This window comes from Schistosoma haematobium, chromosome 6 (assembly GCF_000699445.3).
Source record: "Schistosoma haematobium chromosome 6, whole genome shotgun sequence".
NCBI classification, from domain to species: Eukaryota; Metazoa; Platyhelminthes; class Trematoda; order Strigeidida; family Schistosomatidae; genus Schistosoma; species Schistosoma haematobium.
Window position 1 is genome coordinate 4133166 of NC_067201.1, and position 23269 is coordinate 4156434.

The window sequence follows — 23269 nt, forward strand, 5'->3', positions numbered from 1 at the left end:
GTGTATTACCTGGATCATACTCGTAACAAGTACAAGTGTAATGAACGAAGACTTGGTTAGAGTAAACCAACTTACTGTACCATACAAAATCACATATTGCATTTGAAAAACATGACAACAACACATTAAAAGCACTATTTGCCCATCTTCCTCGAGTTGTCCCTTACAAACTCCATCGTTCTTCCATTCCTGTTATCGTTTCGATGGCTTTCTGTTTCCCTTTCTCATGTCCTCATTTTCCCATTCTGTCTGTAAAAATTCTACTCCCAATTTCTGATACATACTACTTTTATCTGTCCGTACAAGTAGTACACATCACACAAGTATCAATCTCCTTTTTAAAAAATTACGCTAAAATTATAAGTAACAACTTGAAATGATGGGAATATTTTGTAGCTAAGGTGGACGGACTTAACAGTGTTCGGTTTTCTTCCCCTAAAAATAGGTGGTTATTACAATTTAACAGTTGATAAGACTAGTAATTTGTTTAAATTCAGTATCCAAGCTCCTTAAAATAATAATAATAATAATTAATAGTTAAATGTAAGAGAAAATATGAGTAGTGTTTAAGTTCTGTTGAGTTATGAACCACTTACATTGGATCAACACTATTCCAGAATTAAACAGTTCAAACACCATACATTAATAATAGATTCGAGTAAATAAACAAAAAAAACATGGATTGAATTCTAAACTACAACATTGTCTAAATTATAGAGTTATAACATCAATGAGGAACGTGTTTAGTTCAATGTCGGCTAAAGGAAGATTTATGATGAGAAAAGAAAACAAAATGGTTGTATTCATTAATTAAATTAATCTTTTCAATAACTGATAACCAAATTTCCTATTTACGTCTATAGGTTAAGCGTTCGCGTGCAAGACCGATAGGTCCTGGGTTCGAATCTCACGGGGCGGGATCGTGGACGCGCACTGTTGTAGAGTCCCATACTAGGACGAAACGTTTGTCCAGTGCTTCCAGGTTTTCCATGGCAGTCTAGCTTCAACGGACTCACGAATCCAACTATAAAATTACTAAAATCTCCACAAAACTTCTGATAATATTTACGTTTAATTTAAACATTACGCATTTTACAGAAAAACTCTTGGTAGAATAAAATTACAATGTTGACAAACGAAAAAGAAGAAAAAAGAAAATCTATTGTAATTAAAAGTTGACAGTGAATATCAGATTTAGAGAATACAAAAGAATAGATATAATACAATTTGATTATATGTAATATGAACATAGAACTTACCCAAAACTAATATTTGTTGCATTTTCATGATGTCCAGGAGCACATATATGATAAACTGTGAAATTTTCAGTAATTACACGCATTTCAGGATTATTGAATAGACTAAGGAAGGATGTATCTGTTTAAAATATACATAGAAATATTTAAACAATGAAAAATAAAATCTAGAAGAAGAAATACAAAATGATGAAATGTAGCATGTTGGAAGTATTTATCAGTGAATTTTTGTAATTTATTGATATTTATTAGTTTATTTGAACACATAAATACTGGTAAAAGGAGGCACCGAATACATATACGCTACACAAGTCACTTGATGTGCGTGGGCTGTAATACTGCACAAGTGCCCAAACCGAAGCAGGTGGTTTTCTCAGAGGACCACATCCGGAGCCTTCGACCTAAAGGTCTAATCCACAAAGCAGTGGAGCAACATAAGAGGATGCAGTCCTATGGTAGCCAATGATCAACAATTGGTTCATACTCCATTTGTTCCCTCAGGATAATGGGGCCCATATACACCATTGGTTTGAAATCAGGGTTTTACAACTTTCATAGGTGGACTCTCCATATCCACTAACCCGGTTAAAGCACCGGACATTCGCTTTTGGTCCTCTCAATTTCGTAAACAACATACTTGCCGTGAGAAGGCAGTGAGCATAACTTCCCTGGCAGTGGCTATATACGCGTGTCATGTAAAAACATTTGGAGAGCGGACTTTCCTAACCCTTGGCCGTACCAGGGTATTTGGGGGCGATTGTATGACAAATGTTTAATTTACATTTCCAAACAGCTATATAATCATTCATCCTTTCTTATGCATAAATTATGAAGTTCGAAAAAGATTGACAAAATCTAACAGAGATCAATAATTTAAGCATCTAGTTTCTGTGACATTAACTCAGTAAAACAAAAAAAACATGCCCCATTGTCTTCATTTAGTCCCCATTTTTACTAACAGTACTAAATAAATAGGAAAACCAATAGCCAATAAATGATATTTAAACTTCTTAGATTTCTGTTATTGTGACACCGTGTAACTAATCAAACTACAATGGACAAATGGAAATGTAAACGTATGACTTAAAGGAAAGTATCAGATTTTGAATACTAATGTAAATGAATTTTGTTGAGAGATAGAATATTTGTTCCAATGTACTAATCTTGTCAATTATTCCATAAACATAATATGCTAACAGTGAATTAAATTATTAATCGTTTTACTAATTAATCATATAAATCATTGACGAAAAAGTAACAATAACACATAGAAGACTCAATATTTTTTGTCTCAAATGATGCTTAGTCCATCTACATGCCATGAGAGAGTTGGATATTTCGGCCAACTTACTTATTTGGACAGTTTATATAACCCACCGCCTTATGAAGTAGTAGTTAACTAGATAATTACAAACTAAACGTGATATAAGCCAGCATAGATCAGTTTTAAATAAAAATTAAAAGGTAAGTATATTGCTTAATAAATCTAACACTCCTTGCAACTAAGACACAAACATTGGAGCCTTGTTCAGTCAGTAGAACTACATAATGAAAAAAGATTATGAGAAATATATTATGCTGAATGAAAAATGGATAACAGAGTAAATTTTCACAGAGTGGGATGATTAGGATATGTCAATGGTAGCCATCCTACCTGAAGAAGGTACACTGAATGATGTGGGAGTAGTTTGGAGGACTGACGGTATCAGTGTTTAGATATGGTATCATTTCATAATACCATTGACTAGTGGCCTTAACCTCTATAAAAAGTACAGGTCCTATGTTTGGTGTTCTCATGTCCTTTAAAGATGTTGTTGGATAACCTAGGTGACGTTGTTCGAAACCGATGATGTTCTTTATTTATTTATTTATTTTAACACATAGACATTGGTACAAGGAGGCACCAAATACATATGTGACACACAAATCCCATCTGATATGTGTGAGGGCTGAGATACTGCACAAGTGCCCAAACCGAAGCAGGTGATTATCTTAGAGGACCACACCCAGCGCCCTCAACCTAAGGGCCTGATCCACAAGGCAGTGGAGCATCGTAAGGAGATTTAGTCCCATGGTAACCGGTGATCGACAATTGGTTCATACTCCATTTGTTCCCTCAGGATATTGGAGCCCATGTACACCATTGGTTTGGAATCAGGGTTTCCCAACTATCATAGGTGGACTCTCCATGTCCACTAACCCGGTTAAAGCACAGGACATTCGCTTTTCGTCCTCTCTATTTCGTAAACACCACCCCCGCGACGAGAAGGCATTGACTAGGACTTCCCTGGCAGATGCTATATACGCGTGGCCATGTGAGAACATTTGGAGAGGGAGAGCAGACTCACCCCACTCCCGGTCGTACCAGGGCATTTGGGGGATACAGGGACATTTAATTCACATCATCTATATCTTAATAGTCTGATATCATGCACTGAATTTAATTCTCTTTACCTATATTCTTTTCATTGGTCAATAAATCTTCATTTAACTATGCTGTAATAAATTGAACTGCCACTTAATTATATGATATCCTGAAATTATTGTTTCAGGGATAATGATTTATATTTGTAGCTCAAAATGAAGATTTTGGAGATGTATTATCCTCAGAGCTGTATGATTTCAGTGAGAAGTTTTTGTCGTTTTTCAAAACAACATTGCCACAAAATACATTGAAAAGAAGTCTTTTTTAAGTATTTGCTCATGGCCAAACCATCTAACCCAGAGAGTACAACAACTGGAAAAACACCTATTTCCCTACTTATAATCATATGGATGACTTATCGGCTTATAACTGACCGATGTAACTCAATCCATAAGATAGCTAATGGGTAATTTCTTTGTGTATCATGAGTTCAAAACATCAATAAAGAAACTAGAAAGCTTTTGCGATTATTACAATACGACATTGTCAATAGAACAAGCAATAATATTAACAACATAGAATAAGTCCATGACTAAGAACTCATTCAACTTTACATAATATCAAACAGAAAACTCTTTTAAAAAATGAATATTCCATACTAAACAGACAAGCGCGTAAACCTCATAAACTGTCGATTATAATGGTAGTTGTAAAAATACCGTAAACATACTACTTACTACCAGGAAAAATAGTATATCATTAACTAATAAAAGTCTAATTTACATTCAACAACAATATTTATTTAACTTCAACTAATCCACGAAATTGAGCGACACGTCCATCATTTTCTTCAGTGAGTTACTATCATACAACAGACCCCACTGAACTCCGCTAGTCACTGCTACTCACTAGAACTCCAGGAAATACTTCTTGAAGCCAGTCACTAGTGAACATATGCTGATTAGCATCAGAAGTGGTTTTTATGCATATTTTGGTAATTTCAATAGTTGAGATCATGAATCAATTGAAGTTAGACCACCATGGGAAATCTGGAAGCACTGGACAGCTGTTTCGTGCTACTGCGGGACTCATCAGCAGTACACGTCTACGATCCCTTTCCCGCGAGATTCGAACCCAGGACCTATCGGACTCGCAAGCGGACGCGTAACTTTTAGACCTTCCAGTCCTTCCATATTTTCCATGATGGTCTAGCTTCAATTGACTCATGATCTCAACTATTAAAACTATTATAATATCCACAAAAACCCCTTCTGAATCAATAAATATATATTGGAAATTTCCACACAAAAAAAAATGAACTAAATTAAATATGGATTCATATCACTTGTTTATTTGTTTTCATTTTATTAAGAATATTTTAATTTGAAGGTGTTTAATGGTTTGATGGAAATATATTAAGGTTAACTTGTAACCAGTTAAGATATGACACGTACGTGTAAAAGTTCATTAAACGGGAATAATAAATAAGTTCATAGATGAATTTTATTCGAAATATTATAATAATAATAATAATAATAATAATAATAATAATAATAATAATAATAGTATATTTAGTTTTAAATTTAGGACATTAAATAATAATCATAATAATAAATAAAGCATGAGAATATAAATGGAAAACTAATCAAAAATTTCATATCTTTGAAATGTTACCAATGACATATATATCCGTATCTAAGGCATGTGTAATATTCATCTAATTTAAGTCATAATGATAATGATAATTAAATTATCAAATTGAAAATAAGTATAACTGAAATCAGCTGATTAATAATGGAAAAATAATGAAATATTAAATGGATAAATTTATGAAAATTCTATTAGAAAACTGAAACCCTATGAATTCATCAATCCTTGTGATATGATGTGTGATGAAATGTCAGCACGGATACAAAAGACTCGATTAGCTTTTGCCAACTTACATCATTTATGGTGTAGGCGAGATATCTATCTACCAAACAAAGGATAGGTTTACTGCGCAGCAGTTCGTCCCGTTCTATTTTATGGCTGTGAAACATGGCCGGTAAAAGTAGAGGATATTCGTAGGTTACTAGTATCCGATCATAGGTGTCTTTGAAACATTGCTCATGTATCCTGGTACCACTGGGTAAATAATGCAGTCGTTAAGAAACGGGTACTAGCTAAGAATGGCAAATCAATTGATGACGTAGTGAAACTTCATCAGCTGAGATGGCTGCGACAAGTGTTACGTATGTCCAACCACCGACTTCCCCGAAGTACGCTGTTTTATGGTGTAAGATTAGGTTTGAAGATAGCTAGAGGCGGCCAGACCGAAACATGGCACAAATCCATGATGTCACTGACAAGTGGACTGAGTCATGTTGTTAGGTGTAGACTACCTGGTTGGGATACACGAGATGATAGCAATCGATGGTTAGAGACCTTGAATGACATAGTTCAAAATTCGTTTGCAATGGCGCAGATGCATCCACTCTTTATGTTCTCCCAAATTGTAACCTTCTGAATTCTTAATGTTCCTTCCTTTTTTCTCTTTGGAAATTTATTTCACTGGATTATACTCTTTGAATAACATCTTCAAATCCTAATGTTTCTGATTACTGCTTATACTTTTACCACCTCTACCACCACGGGATGTGAATCGACAATTGTATTTCTGTGTTAATGTGGTATGACAACTCAAACTGATGTTCTACGTTGTTACTGACTGACTGTTTGAGTTAAACCAACTTCAATTCAATAAATGACTGAATATCCCTATGCTTAGAATGAAATCTAAGGAGTTAGGGTTTTTTTAGTATAAGCTGTTAAACAGTCATCTCACATAAAACTAGCACGAAACTCACTTTTAAATGGTCCTCCAGTTGTTATTACAAGATAAGAATTATTACCAAAGTGACTGAATTACTACAAACTACTTAACAAAATAATTCTTTATACCTTATACTGAGAAGGAATGAAAGACAATCCAGACAGTTAACAAACTAAAAACGTAGATATTTTTTCGTTTATTCAGCGGTGAATTCGTTCGAAGCATTTTTGAAAACTTCTCAGAAAACAGCTCAATTTCCTTTTTTAATCAATCAATTGTCGAATTTATGACCCATTAAATAACTGCTACGCCGGCCTTTCAAGCCCAAAGGTTACATCTAAACAAATGAATACTCTTTGTTCTCTGCACATAAATCTAACTTTCAAAGTGAAGCTTCTCTCATATTTCCACTCTCTGTTCCCACGTTTAGTGATCAACTGTTTAAAGTTGTAGGAAAATAGGAATCAGGTAAGAATTTAGTATCTCAAATGTTTATTGTATAGTAACTATTCAGTAAAGGATTTCAAATCGATTACACATTTCATTTTTCGTGGTTGGGTAGCACATAGCACATAGGAAATTCAACTTGCAGTCTATTGTATAAATATGTACTGATTCCACTTATTCATAAGTAAAAGATCAGACAGCATTTAGTTCAATAAGCCATTCACATTGTATACATTATCTTATTGATAGAAGTAAAAATTCTTAATAATCTCCAGATGAGTGTTAAAATATTTCACTCAAGAAATGCATTAGTAGTCATGACATAGGACTAAATTGAGTGAGCGCGAGAGCAAGAAAATGGGTCACTGGAATGTCCACAAATAGGGACAAGAACAATATTCATTACAACACACAAAGTAACATATCACATTTTGGTGTATTTTAACCCAAGTATTGATCTAATTTTTCGTAATGTTTTTCTCTAAATTCCCAATAGAAGTTTTCATAGAAATAATCAATAACATATTCCACTAGTGACGTCGTGCAAAGATTGATCAAAACAAAAGTTTTTATTTAGTAGTTCTACAAGGACTAATTAAATTGACGACTTCAATTTAACTACTTCATAACGAGAAAATATAAATGATCCTATTAGACGCTACTGAAGAATGTCATAAATTGATTGACCCAAATAAATGTAAAGTGAGTTGGAACTGTTATCGAGAAATGTCGTTATGAAATGTCGAGGAAATATTGAAAGTAGATAATCTAACACATCTGTGATATAGATTCATTTTGATTAAAACATCAATATGATAAAAGTAGATAAAAACAAGAAATCCAGATCCCTACCGAAATACTAATATAAACAAAAGTCATTATTCGCCAACCACAGTTCTGTGTTGTTACTAATATGCTGTGGTTCACATAAGAATAATTATCATAATTTAACTAAGTATAATCAATCATTATAACAAGTGAAATGTCCTCCACCCCAAACTATTCCAATAACTTGGATGCTATTTGACTATAAATTTCCTGCAATCAGTTTACATAAGTGCTAAACTTTAGTATACAGAGCTTTATAGATCACCTATCTCTATTTAACAACCAAGTATAATATCGTTTTAATTTTCTGTAAGACTTTTCGTGTAAATCCTTGATAACACAACTTGAATTTTTTAAACTGAATTAAATAGAGTACATTTATAACCTGCTAGGATTTTGCCGAAATCTGATTGCTTTAAACATCAATAAGGCGACCACTTGTTCTACAAATGAATAGTATTAAACAATACTACGATGAATATGAAAATACAAAACTTTAGTGTTATTTTAGAGTGAGATATCATTTTAGTTTGCTCCTTATTTATTTATCTATCTATTTATTTATTTAAACACATAAACATTGGTACAAGGAGGCACCAAATAGATATCCGCCACATGAATCATTCGATTTGTGTGTGGGCTGTGATACTGCACAAGTGCCCAAACCGAAGCAGGTGGTTTTCTCAGAGGACCACATCCGGAGCCTTCGACCTAAAGGTCTAATCCACAAAGCAGTGGAGCAACATAAGAGGATGCAGTCCTATGGTAGCCAATGATCAACAATTGGTTCATACTCCATTTGTTCCCTCAGGATACTGGAGCCTATATACACCATTGGTTTGAAATCAGGGTTTTACAACTTTCATAGGTGGACTCTCCATATCCACTAACCCGGTTGAAGCACCGGACATTCGCTTTTGGTCCTCTCAATTTCGTAAACAACACCCCCTTGGCGAGAAGGCAGTGAGCAGGTGTTAGGATGTGCAGAAAAATATACCAATAATTATCATGTTAAGTCTAATGGTGGCCTTGGACTTTAAATGTACACTCCCTATTGGTCGGTATTTATTTCACTTGTTAAATATTTTACAAATGTTGTCTTCTATTTTATGGTACGATATGGTCTGGTTGATTGGTATATAAATAGAGTATGTCTGAAATATAATGATTCATATCTCAGAAGCTGTGACTTGTGTTCTGGACTCAACTGGCTGGGCTAGACAGCGAAGCAGGGCCAATCGGGACTCTAGGTCGTTCATTACGTGTTTACGTGTCACTGAATCGATCAATAAATACACTGCTGCTCTTATCTGCAGTCACTCACGTTACAACAGTAGGACTTCTCTGGCAGTGGTTGTATGCACGTGGCCATGTGAGAGCATCTCGAGAGGGAGAGATGCCCCTCCCCACTCTCGGCCATGCCAAGGCATTTGGGGGATAGTGTGCTCCTAGAGAATATTGCATAGAGACAGTATTATTATATACTGCTTTCAATCTAGATACTCAAAAATCTAACGAATCTTCATGAAACACATATGATGGGAATGATCCTGACACATCCTTTAAATATTGATTAACAAATTGTATCTTGTTTGAAACAATAACAATAAAATAAACAAAGTAAAAACCATACTGAACAGATAATTTTTTTCATGTCATCCAAAAAAAGTGATCATGAACAATAAATAAATCTTGTCGAAAAGGATCAATAACCCGATTTTCACAATGAAACATGAAAATGTAGCAGTTAGTATTACTGGTAAAAGTATACTATTATACTGACGCCCTTGAGTGAATCAAGCAAAATTGAGATAGATTTTTGTATATCTTTGTACGAAATTAAAAACCCAGTGTTAGATATTTTGCATGTTATGTCAACTAAATGAAAATTGAAAATTTTTGATTACTAAAATGTTTAAAACTTTATTTTCCTTTCTAAGATATCTACCACGCAACCACATAGTGAATATGACATGGTGTTTGGACTAGACTACAAAAAAATACCTGCTCATAATCCAGATTGTGTTTTAAAGTACTTCCTGTAATTCAGTACATAGTCACTAGTATTTATGCAGCTAACATTTTTACATTCAAACTCTTGAATCTCAATCTCAAGATTGTTAAGTTTGTAAAAAAAGGGGCGACGAAGTGTCGTGGCATTATAGCTGATTTCAATCGACACCGATGAACTAATTCCAACATTTTGCGTTGTAGCTAATGTTAGCTGATGACGAAAACTCTATGGTGTTATAAACCCAACTCACAACACTAGCCTGACTCCTGTCATGCAAACCTAACTACTTCCCTCTATGATACAATGGACCATCATATCGAAACCATCCCTCAACTGTAGTTTTATTGCTTTCTATTGTTAATCGCTTCATGACTAGGTACTGTTTTCTGATTATCCGATGAGTTGCCCAAGGTTGTCAGTGTAGTATAATTTGGTCGCATTATTGTCACACGCTTACACAACTTATACTTACCTTTAGAAAGATGAACTATCGTGATCTTTCCGATCATTTTATCACTTACACATATGACCCTGAGATGGTTTATTATAGTATGTGTGTATTTATGAACTTGCTCATATCTTCCATATTCATAAATGCTGAGTCATGATTTAATTAAATTGAGTTGGTACGCCTGCTTTTTCTGCTCCACGTCTCTCATTGTTTGTCTGCATCAAAGAATGCCTGGAATAAATGCTACCAACTTGATTCGTATTCGGTTTTTTTTACTACCGTAAAATACATGAAACTAAACCTAGAAATCATGTTCATGGTTCACTCATCGCTCATTCCTTCATCATTCCTGATGGAGTCAATACGTTGCCAAAAAATATTTAAGATATCGGTTTTAGGAAACAAGAATAATAATGACAGGACCATAGTATACTAACGGCATTGAAAAAATTTAAGGCTGATCTTGACATTGACCAAACAGAAAATAGCCACTCAGAACACAGCTTTTGTGAAAGCAATCTAAAACATAGAGGACTAAGAGTTTTAACATGATTAATGAATACCCTAGGGCTAACTATCAATAAATCAGGCCAGAAACAATAGCACCGTAGTCCGAATAACTTACAAATCTAGTAATTCTGAAACCTAACTATTAAGCCTAATACATTAACCTTAATGGTTTATTCCAGAAAAAACATCATCCAATGCTTTCAAAATGCGACTATCAAAATCAACTTTCCCAATAACAAGCTGTCTAAAATTGCCTAGTATTTCGAATAGATTAGCTTGGTTTTGATTGGTCGCTTAAAGCAATCGGTATGGTAGTTTTGCCATAATAATAATAATAATAATAATAATAATACATGTACACATGTGCTAGTATAATATTTCTTTGAACTCATGTACTTACGATTAGTTCCAATATCGTGATAAGTGATAATTGCAGTTTTATTCTTATTAGGTTGAACGTAAACCCGTTGGTATAAACCAGAAGAAGTGAGTATCTCGTGTTCCTATCAGTTGAAAGGTTTTTTTAAGGTATAATAAAATAAATAAAACAGTCGATAAACTAATTTACAGGTGATATCACTCGAAAGAAAAAATGTGATCTTAGTGCTTAGATTTTATATACATAACTGATGAGTAACTTAATCCCTATAGAGATTAACATATCTAAGCAACCCATTTGGTCGTCTACAAATTTATTTGAACCTGTACCCTAGTGAGTGGGGCATTAAATGGCTAAAAACCTGCATCATAAACTTACAATGAAGATGCGGTCAGGTAATAAGACGTGCTTAGAAAGTTATTAAGGAATCTTAACCCTCAACATATTAAGAATACTTTAATTCTACAAGCTATTAAGCGGTCTGCTTGAATATATGGACTGCCTATTCCTGCCATCTAGATATTTCAACACGTTATCTGTCTTTTGTTTGTTTCCATAGATCAATATGTCAATAAACTGCACAACCTATTCATGTGCGTTTGTGAAACCTTTACGATCTTTCGTTGTACAAGTTACAGAAAAGTACAACTGGAGACATTTTGGTTGCTGGCAATATACATCGAAAAGAATGTACATTATTTAGATGTCGACTCCTGAACTGCCAACATCTAATTGGCGATCACCCAATATTTATCGTCGAGATCGACCAAGAAATAAGAAATGGAAACTCGCTGAAATGCTTTGCGCTGAGAATTCTAAATTGTACCAAAAAGATAATATTGAATAAATCTAATAATAATAAATACAGTAAAATCTCAACTAAAATCAATCACTATGTCGTAATTCACATGAAACTTAACATAAATAAGAACTGATCAAAGTTTTTACACCATATCAATAAACTAAGACGAAAGGAACAATATACATGACAAATAAGTTGAAGTAATGATACTGTCCATGATTGTGACGAAGGCTAAATCGAACATATCGCTCAACAAGAAGGAACGACTTCGTGGAGTGAAAAGTATGAAACTATATTGAAATTCGAGGTACGGGAAAAAAACAGAAGAATGGATGTAGCTACACTACTATGACCGATATTGAATCATATCACAGGTCTTTCACTGTTAATCACGATTCTCGTATAGAACCTAACCAGATAGACATGACCCAACTAAGTATTTCAATATGATGGTTAAAATTGACGGACTGATGTTATTTATTCCTTTGACCATCCGTACGTTATTTAAACTGTCTTACGAAAACCAATACTGCAGGTCGAAGAAATGCCTAATTATTAATCACAGAAAGTTTTGGAACGATACTAAGCCTAAAATCTGCAATCATATTGGAACTTGGAATTTAAGGGAAGGCAAAGAATGATAGGGCATAACGGTTGGTATAACAAGCCACTATGCAGTCAGTCACACTGACATGTTGGATATCAGCCTCTATAAACAAAACCATGCATCTGTACTATTTTGGCAAGATAAAATTATTTGCAATGAAGACGTGAACGTAATACGTCGAATAAGTTTAGATGCATGTTCAGTTATGATATAATCTTTAAAAAATACTATTTCATATTATGACAATGAAAATGTGTGCAGTCAGAAACATATATATCCAAATGGCCAAATTTAGCTCACCTCTAGATTAGAAGGGGTTCGGAGGGCACAAAAAGAATTCTGTTTACTATCCCCTTTCTCGTGAGATTGTAGTTCAATGCCATGGAAATTCACGGCAGGGCAATCCATACTCATATGTAGGCTATGAAAATAAAAGAAGACAAATGGGTTATTTCGCCATACAAACCTCGTGTTATTTTCTTGGGTCGAACAACAAAATGGTGCATCAAAGATTTTCAGACAATAGGAAGTATTGACAGGAATCTTCTAGCATTATCTGGATTGGTTACAAGGTACATATGTAGTTTAATACAGGTTTGATAGGATACATAACTGGGCCCAGTGGAATTGAATCAGTTTACTAATGAAAATAAATCCCTTTAACATGTATTACGAAAAGAGCTTATTGTTAATAGCTGCAAAACACTACAAACTTCGACAACCTGAACAAACCCAATGAAGAAAACTCTAAAATCACTGAACACAGTATGTAATAGGGAATAGGAGAATAACTCTGATGACCCCAAAACCTGTACATTAGACTACGGTATACATTTAGTTCGTGTAAACCTGTAAACACCAACATCAAAATACTCAGTGTTTTATCCACAAGGTAGGTTGTAGTGAAATAAAACTTAGTACGGCAGTAGGAAGTTTGATGTTGAGACTTTGAGCTTGTACAAAATCTGAAAACACGGCATATCCATTTCTGTTGAGAAGTATGATAAACAATGAAATAGTGAAAACAGGAGCTCTACGAATGACGAAAGGTTAAATATAAATATAAACAATTGCCACAAAGCTTTTGATTAAACCCAGTACTCTTAGTTATTTAGGTGAAAATGTATTATGGAGGCGTATAAGTTCTAAATTAAACCTGTTTAGTAGCCAGAATTTGAGATCCGACATGTCATAAATTAAACCCTATAGTTTTCGAGTCGCATTCAATGCACGTCACTCCATTTGGATGTAAATGCTTTATTACTGATTCTTTTCACAACTTAATTACCACAATCGGTGTGGATTATAAACAAAGTATATGCAGCAAATCAACATTTTGTATATAATTAACAAAACGAAACATTTGTCTACGAAATGTATACGTTGACTCCAAAAACAAAATTTCCTTTGAAAAAGTACCACCGAAAATATTCATAGAGGCTGAATATACATCAGCTTGGTAATAATAAGGAAAGACCACACATACCGTCACAATTAGTAAAGAGCGGTGTAAGAAAGCCGAAGCCACCTAAGATTTAACCTTGACGTTGGTTCACAAAAACAAGTACGTCAGGAAAACGAAGCTCATATTTATCACTTCTTTACCACTAGAATGAGCACTGGTTATGCATTTAATTTTTCAAAGTACGTAACCTTGCAGGTCCTCAACATTGTGTACGAGCATTTTAGTTTCACTAGACATGACTGTAGTGACTCACTTATATAACGAGAACACGATTGTTATATTGAAAACAATTATTATTATAACCAATCGTACCAGTGACTGTTTTAATGCGCTTTTGTTTAACTGTGCTAAAAAGCGTCCATTATTCTTACACTTTGATTGTGACTTCGCGCGAATTCGGTTACGTTCTGTTACCAAGCTTGTATCCTGGCACGATCTCGGTATCCTTTCGATACCACGAGATCGCCAGCAAATATATCTCGACTTGGTCCATTAACTGTCTTCTGATATTTGGCTTCCGGGGGATTTTATTGATTTATTTGGCATGTGTTTCTTGGGAGCGGTGTTCATAGTCAATTTCGGTTCGACACCACGCTACACGCTCAGCAGACAGTCATCCGTACCCGATCACATTTAAATACTTTGTAAGATGCCTAATCTCCAACAAATAGCCGGCATGAGAATTCCACGGAAAAATAGTGTGTTCTCTCTTATTCCAAAAGAATAAGAAAACACTGGAACTTCTAGAAAGCCAAAAATCATTTCGAAGACTCGTACTCGAACCCGAGGAAGAGCGTATCGATCCAATGAATCTTAATGCACTAAGCCATAAACCCCCTGAAATTGATTTTTTGGTTATATAAAGCAATCTAAACACTCCTCAGTATCACTTGAAATTTTGTGAGCTCACAAAATTAATTGCGCACATGCTTTGTTCAAGAGGGCGAGGACACATTGCAGCACACTGGCAGCACGAAAAAATGAAGAAAAATACCTGAAGGACGTATTTCAAAAGAACGGCTACCCAATCAACTTCACCAAAAAAGACCAGCCGCACGCATCATCAGAGTCCAAGACAAGCACAAAAATCTACAAAAGGATCACCCTACCATGCATAAAAGACATATTACAAGCCACAACGAGACTGCCGAAAACCTCCGGAGTAGGTTTTGCACACAAACTGACAAAATCACTACAATCAGTCCTATTAAAACCTTAAGCTTTTAGCCAAGTGAGTCCATTATAATTAATGCGGTCTTCATCAAATATCGAAGACTTACAAAGCTACTAATTTTGGGGATGTATTTACCGCTACAGTGATTTCCATCAACTTATAACCAAATGATGTTCTTGATGACCCTACACCTAAGTTTCCTCAACTTGCAGACGGTGCATTCGAGTCACCTGCTATGTAACTTTTAAACCTGTTTTAGCAGGGTTTAAGTTTAATTAGGAGGAAGTCATCCACTATGACGCTGCGATGCTGCAGATTTGATCACCTTCGTGAGATGGTGAAGAAGATTTGTAGCTCAGGTGAATAATTTTGATGGAGTTTTGTTCTCTGAGTTCAATGGATTGGTCGTGGAGCTTTCATCGTTCCTCTGAACGACGTCATCAGCACAAACTTCAAATAGAATTAAAGCGTTCGAATTTCTCTACATGAGGTTCACAGCTTGTCCTGTAAACCTCGAACTTAATTGGTTCTCACTAACCCTATACTTGTCATTGTTTACTTCCTTGTTTTAGTTCTGTCTCCAAATTTTGTTAATTTTTGTTCTTATGTTTAGGCATAATTCTCCTGATTGATTGATAGATTGGATCGATTTCAATGTGTTTGTTGATTGTTGATTGACCTGAGTGCCAGGCTTCAAAAAATCCTCTGGAGTTTTTAGAATTTCCTCCATCCAAGATTTCCACATTTTTCCAGTCAAATGAGTGTCCGCAGTTGTCCACGTGCGTTGATATAAGTGGGAAAATGTCATGGCGTTTGACTGCTAATTGATATTCATGTAGGCGAAGTTGAAGAGGGCGTCCGCCTTGTCCGATGTATTATTTTTCGCAATTGACACAATTTATTTTGTAGATGAGGCTTGATTTGTCACGCATCCACACCAGATCACGAGTGGACACGCCGTGCTTCACATCTCCTACAACCACTAGCCAGCTTAGATTGATCACATCTCAATATATTGATAGTCTACCAAATATATCTTTGGACCTCTCTGCTTTCAATTTCTGATCTAATTGGGTTGCCACATTTCGATTATAAAAAGTGTTACTGATTAAGGCGTTGTCAAACTCTGAGTACTTGTGGTATCTTTGAGCTTATCAAACCTGTAAGCAAACAGTTTAAGAGATTGTCCTGGTACAAAACACTGCAGAACAAGAATGCATCATTTCATTCCTGTTCCAACTAAGGAAGGGAGTGTACCAGAAATGACGGGATAATCAGGAAAAAAAGAGGTCACGGTAAACTACTTCAGAACAGCTTTTATTCAGGTGTATCATCTAGTCGAAGAACAAAGTTCAAATATAAATTCGCAAAAATGGCTGATCGCTGTGAAATTTGATTGTGACGATGCACTCAAGTCTCTTAGCACTTTAGTCACAGAAAAGCCAACGGGACCGGAAGAACTACACCGCTAAATCCTGAGACAGACTGCAAAATACATCGCAAACCCAATGACTGTGATATTCAATATGTCACTTTATCAACGTGTGTTATTTACAGAATGGAAGGATGCAATCGTCACTCCAATACACAAAAGAGGACCAAGATAAATTCCATCAAATTACAGACCTGTCGGCCTTATCAGTGTCATCGTTAAAATACTGGTAAGAATAATCAAAATGGCTGTAACGACCGAATTGCCAGTATTCGGTTTGAACGCAGGACTGACGAACCAAAATTTATTCGAATAGGCCGGACGACGTTCTTCTGTATAGCTTACAAAGCGTTTTTGAGACACTCGTATTGTCTTATATCAAAACACAAACTTCGTGCTTAATTTAAACGGTTCTAATTTAGGAAACAGAACAAATTAGATCAGAAATACAAAATACCTCAAACGGTACAGCGTGTGCTATGCAGTCAGGAGTAGCGCGCTAAACAATAAACGAAACAGCTAATACCATAGGGTTCGATACCTAAGAATCAATAAAAATATTCCCAACAAGATGGGATCAAATATCTATTCGCAGGATTCCAGCGGTCCTCCCAGGCAGACAGTCCAAAGGTTAACAGTCGCACACTGAATCACGCCGTGACCTTGGGCTTAGTCAAACACGACCTTACTGTCAATAGCCCGGCAACACGCAATAGAAAATTAGGTAGCAAAAGATAAGTCTTTAATCAAAATCACGTAATAAAAGCTCAAACGAGGAAGACTGGAGACCAAAAAATGGGGTTGAATGAGATCTGAACAAAAGTTAAAATACACGACAGAGCGAAGAAACAGGTAAATGACACTACTGTCCAACAAAAAAGCTGCGGAGGGATTTTCATCGTTCCCTTTCCTTTACAATGGCTATAATGACATCCGTGGAAATCAACGACTTGTTAAACGGTGAACAACATGGTTTTAGAAAAGGATTATCTAACACAACAAACTTCTTTGTAGCAAGAGAGCACTGAATAGAGGCTCTATAGAATCGAAGTCAATGAATGTTATTTACATAGACTTCAGCAAAGCCTGCAAATAGACTGCTCTTGAAGCTGGAACCTTTAAGCGTTACCAGACCTCTTAATTAAGCATGTAGGTCTTCTAGAGTTACAGCCGTTCCCATGCCTGGGTAAAGGAGAAGGGTTGGGCATGGGGTTAGCGACCCCTTCCTGTGGAAAAATAACTCGCTAAAAAACGCTAACCCAAAAAATTATTAGAAGGTCTTCATTTGGAAGAGTTACGACGCCTCATAGAGTATGTCGAGTTCCTTCGGAAGCCACGAAACCTATGCCCCATATAACAACCAGAGCAACAATTTTTATAGGTACATGAAACGTCCAGACAATGTCGGAGCTCAGGAAGACCAGTCAAATAGCAACGGAAATGAGGAGAGACAACTTGGCAGTACTGGTAATCAGAGAAAACCATTGGACACAAGCTGGACAGCAAAGGATAGATACGGGGGAGATGCTTTTATACTCCGGTCACGAAGATGAAAATGCTCCACACACACTCAGGGAGTTGCTCTGTTGCTGTCCAAAGTAGCACGAAATGCACTTGTAGGATGGGAATCTCACTGATCCCGAATCATCAAAGCATCATTCAAAACAGAGGAGGGAATTGCAATGAATATTATCCAATGCTATGCACCCATCAATGATAGAAATGACGACAATAAAGATTAGCCCTACGATAGGCTGCAATGAATCATAGAGAAGTGCCCATGAAACGACCTCACCATTCTGATGGGAGATCTAAACGTCAAAGTCGGAATAGACAACACTGGATATGAAGATATCATGGGACGACATGGACTGGGACAGAGAAACGAAAATGGAGAAAGATTTGCAAATCTATGTGCATTCAACAAATTGATCATAGGAGGCACAATATTTCCACACAAGCGTATACACAAGGCTACATGGATCTCACCGGACCACACTACAGAGAACCAGATATATCATATCTGCATCAATAAAAAATTCCGAAGGACAATGGAAGATGTGAGAACCAGGAGGGGAGCTGGTATAGCTTCAGATCACCATCAAGTTGTAGCCAATTCAAAACTGAAGCTAAAAAAGAACTGGACAAGTGGACAAACAGCAATACAAAGGTTCAATACAGCCTTCCTTCGAGATACTGACAGACTCAATAAATTCAAGATAACTCTCAACAACAGGTTCCAAGCCTTACAAGATCTACTGAAGGAAGAAGAAACTACTTTGGAGGACAACTGGAAAGGCATCAAAGAAGCATTAACTTCAACGTGTCAAGAGGTTCTGGGCCTAAAGAAACACCATCATAAGGAGTGGATCTCTATAGAAACTCTGGACAAGATCAAAGAAAGGAAGAACAAGAAGACAGCAATTAACAACAGTCGAACGCGAGCAGAGAAAGTCCAAGCACAAGCTGAATACACAGAAGCAAACAAGCAAGTGAAAAGGAGCATTAGAACCGACGAGAAGAAGTACGTGAAAGAACTAGCAACGACGGCGGAAAAAGCTGCAAGGGAAGGAAATATGAAACAGCTTTACTATTCAATGAAGAAACTTGCAGGGGAATACAGTAAACCAGAGAGACCGCTCAAAGACAAAGAAGGCAAGCCAATCACCGAAATTCAACAACAGCGTAACAGATGGGTAGAATACTTCGAGGAACTCCTGAATAGGCCGGCTCCAATGAATCCACCGAACATCGAAGCAGCACACACAGATCTTCCTATAGATGTCAACCCACCAACGAAGGAAGAAATCAGAATGGCCATCAGACAAATCAAGAACGGGAAAGCAGCGGGACCGGACAACATACCAGCTGAAGCCATGAAGACAGACATCGAAGTAACTACATACATGCTTTACCTTCTATTCAAAAAGATTTGGGAGGAGGAACAAGTGCTGATGGACTGGAAAGAAGGGCACCTCGTCAAAATTCCAAAGAAAGGAGATCTGAGCAAATGTGAAAACTACAGAGGCATTACACTGCTGTCAATACCAGGGACGGTCTTCAACAGAGTGTTGCTGAACCGGACGAAAGATGCAGTAGACGCCCAACTTCGAGATCAACAAGCTGGATTCCTTAAGGATCGATCGTGCACAGATCAAATTGCAACACTACGGATCATCGTCGAACAATCAGTTGAGTGGAACTCGTCACTTTACATCAACCTTATTGATCATGAAAAGGCATTTGACGGTGTAGATAAGAGGACGTTATGGAAACTTCTTCGACACTACGGAGTTCCTGAGAAGATTGTCAATATTATCCGGAACTCATACGACGGACTACAGTGCAAGGTCGTGCATAGAGGACAGCTGACAGATGCATTCCAAGTAAGGACCGGGGTCAGACAAGGCTTTCTACTTTCTCCCTTCCTCTTCTGGTGGTCGACTGGATTATGAAGACCTCGACATCTGAAGGAAAACACGGAATACAGTGTTCAGCTCAGAACCAATTAAACGATTTGGACTTCACAGATGACCTAGCCCTGCTATCAAATAAACACGAACAAATGCAGATGAAAACAACTCGTTTAGCAGGAGCCTCAGCATCAGTAGGCCTCAACATACACAGGTGGAAAACCAAGGTCCTCAAATACAACACGGTGAGCACCAACCCAATCATACTTGATCGCGAAACTCTGGAAGATGTAGAATCTTTCATGTACCTGGAAAGCACATTTGATGAACAAGGAGGATCAAATGCAGACGTAGAGGAAAGGATTGGCAAAGCAAGAGCCGCATCCCCACAGTTGAAGAACATATGGAACTCAAAACAACTCAACCATTATCAAAGTCGTAATCTTTACTACGAACGTCAAAACTTCTACCGTATGGAGCTGAAACTTGGAGAACTACTACAACCATCATCAAAATGGTACAAGTATTTATAAACAATTGTCTACGTAAGATACTGAATGTCCGTTGGTCCGATATCATTAGCAACAGCCTTCTGTGGGAGAGAACAAATCAACTTCCGGCTGAGGAGGAAAATACGTTGGAAGTGGATAGGATTCACATTGAGAAAGTCATCAAACTGAATCACGAGGTAAGTGCTAACTTGGAATCCTGAATGAAAGCGGAAAAGAGAAAGGCCAAAGAACACATTATGTCGGGAAATAAAAGCAGATCTGGAAAGGATGAACGACAACTGGAAAGAGCTGGAAAGGATTACCCAGGACAGAATTGGATGGTGAGTGCTGGTGGGCAACCTATGCTCCTCCACAAGGAGTAACAGGCGTAATTAAGTGACCAGACCTCCTCTAAAGTGGGTCAAGTGTTTCTTTGTAGGTTGCGGGCGGAAAATAAGAATACGTTACAAGTGCTTCTTCTGGAAATCAGTGCATAGTGGAGTATCACACAGCTCTGTCTTAGGTTTTTTACTTTTTATCCTGTATGTAAATGAACACGCACGTATGGTTGAGTTCTCGATGCATATTAACGCTGATGATGTAAAAGTTTGGAGACAAATAACAAGGGACGCAAATGCACGCACACTTTAGGCAGACTTAAATATTTTGATTAGCTGGTCAAAAGAGTGACTAACGCCTACCATCGTGGCAAGTGTGTATACATTCACTTTGGGGATATAAATGTCTAGAATACTAAGAAGTAATTTTGGTCCCAACAAGTCCCCCCTTTTTCTCTACATCAGGTCAAGACTACTCGGAGGATATAGCAGGCGAGTACAAGGTCAATAACGAACGAAATAAACGTGGAAGGCGGGTTTCCACAATTCTTGGAACCTGTTACCCTATAGTGGCTGTGCTTCATTGAACAATCACTCTCGCAACCGTTATCATATAATCCTCAACGGTGTTTGATATCAGAAGGCAAAGAGAAGCAGCGCCTACAGTATTATTAGCAAATAACTCAGACCACAAAGCAGATAGGTAATTGAGCGAGTCAGCGAATGGAAAGAGTAGTGAGTGTAGGTTTAAATTTACATGTATATATATATATATATATAGGGAAATGAATGGATCGTCGAATCAATTAAGCGGCTAATGATAAAGCTAGCTGCGTAGGCAGTAAGCAATATTCAAGCATACATACTTCATACAAGCACAACAATAATAAAGGCACAAAAAGTTGTTATAGTACGAATGACTCTGTCCGCTAAATAAGTTAACAAAAGGGCTTGACTGAATTAAGTAAGAACAAACTTGGTAATCACTCATGATACTGAGAATATTGTCGATCCAAATATTCTTCCGCAATTAGTGAACAGCGATCACGCTGTTTTGTCATTCATGTTTAGAACTAGGGACATGTTATACGATCAGGTTACACCCCGCCCAAATGTATGGAAAGCTGACATATCAGCCATTCAGGAATGCGCTGCTAAGACAGATTGGTTTGTAGATACTAGGTTATCAGTTGAGGATGCATGGTCTGTATTTAAAGGTAAGTTTAGTTTAGTTACATCCTTGTTCAAACCATACATGGTACCGATAAGACCGAATAAAAGTCCACCATGGATAACTAAAACGGTCAGGAAACTTCTTAGAAAAAGGGAGAAGCACTGGAATATGTTCATCTCTACCGGCTTAAAACAATACAGATCCAGTTATTGTAAGACTAGGAATGCCTGTAAAGCGTTAATAAGTAAAACTAGACGATCATATGAAAAACAATTGGTTAGGGATTCTAGATATAGTCCGAAACGGTTATTCTCGTATTTAAAAAGGCGAACTCAGAGAAGTGATGAAACTCCATCACTTTTGATACAAGTAAACCCGCTAAACTTGGCAGAAAATGATACAGAAAAAGCTGAAGTTTTATCGGAATATTTCAGTAAAGTGTTTTCTATCGGTAATGAGGAACGACCAACGATTCGCGGCGGTTCGGTGGTGGACCCTGTAGCTATAGAGCAAGTTACTGTTTTAAGGCTACTTCAGAATCTCAAACCTGATAAGTCCAGTGGCCATGATGATATCCATCCTAGGATTATGAAAATCCTATCAGATGTAATTGCTGAACCATTAACGATACTGTTTGACAGGTCTCTAAGGCAGTCCGGACTCCCCAGAGACTGGAAAGACGCTATAATAAGTCCGGTGTATAAGGCTGGGAGTAGGGATTTAGTTAGTAACTATAGACCCGTTAGCTTAACTAGTGCAGTTGTAAAACCATTGTAAAATCATTCGGATATCTGTCATAAACGGCTGCAATTAAACTATGTTAAAGGGCATAATCTTTTCTCCAGGGAACAACATGGTTTTCAGAGAGGCCTATCATGCTTGACAAATCTTCTCGTTGCAAGAGAAGATTGGGCTGCTGCAAAAGATCAGAATATTCCTGTGGATGTGATCTTCATAGACCTAAGTAAGGCCTTCGATAAAGTCTTCCATTCTGGTCTTAAATTCAAACTGGAAAGTTTTGGAATCCATTATACAGTCGTAGGTTGGATAAGTAACTTTCTCCATGACAAGAGACAAAGAGTAAGGGTAAATGGGGCTCTCTCCTCGTGGGCACCTGTAAAAAGTGGAGTTCCCCAAGGTACAATACTCGGTCCTATTCTCTTTTTAATTTGCGTAAATGAATTACCAACTATAGCGAAATCATCCCTTCTACTCTTCGCTGATGACATAAAGATTTGGAGACCCATACACAGTATATCAGATAGAATAGTATTACGGAATGATATCAGCTCATTGGTGGCACGATTGGAC

At 36.8% G+C, this 23269-nt stretch overlaps 1 protein-coding gene across 3 annotated transcripts in view; it reads right to left on the minus strand.

The window, feature by feature from the left end:
- The window catches only part of NDRG1_1 (Protein ndrg1), a 62782-nt gene extending 48786 nt beyond the window's left edge, over positions 1-13996 (minus strand). For all 3 annotated transcript variants that reach the window (XM_051219425.1, XM_051219426.1, XM_051219424.1), the window contains exons 1-4: positions 13958-13996; positions 12772-12892; positions 11084-11186; positions 1260-1377 (exon numbers count right to left, since the gene is read on the minus strand). In XM_051219425.1, the coding sequence (XP_051065308.1) occupies positions 1260-1377; positions 11084-11186; positions 12772-12885 (335 nt within the window). In that variant the 5' untranslated portion in view covers positions 12886-12892; positions 13958-13996. The remainder of the gene's footprint in view (positions 1-1259; positions 1378-11083; positions 11187-12771; positions 12893-13957) is intronic.
- Positions 13997-23269: the final 9273 nt, after the last annotated feature.